Source organism: Fukomys damarensis, unplaced genomic scaffold, assembly GCF_012274545.1.
Source record: "Fukomys damarensis isolate Sample0158 unplaced genomic scaffold, DMR_v1.0_HiC HiC_scaffold_23, whole genome shotgun sequence".
In the NCBI taxonomy this organism is placed as follows: domain Eukaryota; kingdom Metazoa; phylum Chordata; class Mammalia; order Rodentia; family Bathyergidae; genus Fukomys; species Fukomys damarensis.
The window spans coordinates 11,235,870-11,238,240 of record NW_022900935.1 but is presented as its reverse complement, the minus strand read 5'-3'; the positions used below and the strand labels follow the sequence as shown (position 1 = coordinate 11,238,240).

The window sequence follows — 2,371 nt, the reverse complement described above, 5'->3', positions numbered from 1 at the left end:
AAATCAATACAAACAGAGTCTACTACATATGATTTAAAAAAAAAAAAAAACGACCTGTGGTGTAGCTCAGGGGTAGAGTGCATGCCTCCCATATATGTATGAGAGGCAGGTTCAAAATGTGGGTGGGGGCAGGGTGTGACTCAGTCAGGAGTGAATTCCATATAACCATTAGCAATACTGAACCCTGCACTGTTTTCTAAGAAATACAGTAACACCTTACCTCAAACATTCTAGAAGATGTTCATATTTAACAGCCAGAAACATACTGGATCATTTCACTAGCAATAGGCACTTAAACTACCAACACGTGGGGTAGTCTACACGTGGTGAGCATCTTTGTAATAAAAAATCTTTGCCTATGACTATCGCATCACTATTTCGGCCCTTGGGCAGTCTTGATGACTGAGCCCAGAGCCTTTGCACCAGGCTATGTCCCCAGCCCCTTTCAGATGTTATTTTGAGACAGGGTCTTGCTAAGTTGCCCAGGCTTGGCTCTCAGTCCCTCAGAGTGCTGGGATTACAGGCATGAACAAAGGCAGCTCACTGCATTCTTAAAACTGCAAATAGTAAGTCATGTGTTAGAACCAATCACGCAACAAATAGTACAGATGTTGAACATGGTTTCAGACTCAGAAGGCAGCAGATTCCCTCATAATAGTATATACAGGACTTACAAGTGTGTCTTACAGGAAGAGCATGCTGGGCAGGCAAAAAGATCTTCTAGTCAGGGCAGGAGAAATGCTAATAATGGCGGGGGGTTGAAACCGGGCCTTTGCACTGAGGTAAGAATCAGCTTTTTTATTTGGAGACACTCTATGTCACTAAGCTGCCCAGAATGAGTTTGAACATACAATCCTCCTGCCTCAGCTTCCCAAATTATGGGATTACAAGTATGTGCCAATATATACAGCTAAGGACAAGATTTTTTTTTTCTCTCTAAAAAAGCCTCTTTGATAAAATAAAGACTATTAAAAAAAACAAAGGAGGGCCTGGAATTTAGCTCAGTGGTGCCATGCCTGCCTCCGAAGCACAAAGTCCTAAATTTGATCCTCTGCACCACAAAAGGGGGCCGGTAAAGAACGGGGGGAGAAAGAGGGAGAGAGGAGTGAGGCAGAGGAGGTAGAGGTAGAGGGAGGCAAGGTCCTGAGTTCAACCCCTGTTAAAAGAAAAGAAAAAAGAACAAAGCAGTGTTTTTTGTTTTGTTTTGTTTTGTTTTGAGACAGGGTCTCACTAGGTAGTTCAGGCTGGCCTTGAACTCCCAGGAAATCCTCCTGCCTCCCCTGCCTCCTGTGTGCTGAGATTACAGGTGTGTACTGACTTGCCCAGCAAAGCTGTAATTATTTCACTTGACCCTGTGACACCGGGGACACATGATGACACACACCCGTAATCCTAACACTTGGGAGGCTGAGGCAGGAAGACTGAGTTTGAGGCCAGCCTGGGCTACACATTGAGTTCAGGGCCAGCCTGAACTATATAGTGAGACCCTGTCTCAAAAAGTGAAAAATAAATCAATAAACAAAAGTATGACACAGTATCCTAGGGTATATCTGCAGACACAAATATGAAGAGTTACAGCATAGTTATTGCCATAGTGTTTCTGACCAAAAAAATGTCAATGTGAAATGGGGGCTGGGGGACAGCTTCACTGGGACACCATGTGCTTATCAGCACGGTCAAGAATGTGTAAGAGGCAGGACAGAACTATTTAAAGTAACAAGTACGGATCAAGGTATACTAAACATCTTGTTCTATTTTTATGAAGACACTGAAAAACTGCCTAATCTTTGCTACAGTTATTCTCAAAAAAACTGAAACATCTTGTTTCACCTTAAAAAAAAACAAAAACCCTTTGTTCCCAAACAGGGGTTAACAAACAGAAATAGCAATGAATTGCTAATTTTATATTCATCACCAGTAGATCACAAGTTAGTCTTGCACATTATAATTTGTTTTATAAAAATATTACCTTTATGTTCCACATAAGGTTCCATATCCAAAATTTCTGAGAAGCCTATGTAGGTATTCAGCTTTTTCTTATGTCCAGTTTGCCTAATTAAGAGGAAAGGGCATTATATTTCTATTTAAAACAACCAGAAAACAATGGTAAGCTCTCAGCTATATGGTTTTGCCTGGGGAGAGCTTGAGAGGGCCTCACTGCATAGTTTAGACTGGCCTTGAACTCACTGTGTAGCCCAGGTTGGCCTCGAGAGCTGGCAGTGATCCTCCTGCCTCAGCCTCCAGAGTGCTGGGATTTTAGTTTTTAATAAACCCAACAAGGGCCGGGGATTTAGCTCAGCTGTTTCGCGGCCTGCCTTGCAAGCGCAAGGACCCTGGTCCCCCCCCCCCAAAAAAAAAAAAAAAAAAAAAA

The 2,371-nt window shown here is 42.6% G+C and overlaps 1 protein-coding gene across 2 annotated transcripts in view; it reads right to left on the bottom strand.

The window, feature by feature from the left end:
• The window catches only part of Usp48 (ubiquitin specific peptidase 48), a 77,310-nt gene that overhangs the window by 45,487 nt on the left and 29,452 nt on the right, over positions 1–2,371 (bottom strand). For both annotated transcript variants that reach the window (XM_010626014.1, XM_010626015.1), the window contains exon 8: positions 1,970–2,052. In XM_010626014.1, coding sequence (XP_010624316.1) covers positions 1,970–2,052 — 83 coding nt within the window. The remainder of the gene's footprint in view (positions 1–1,969; positions 2,053–2,371) is intronic.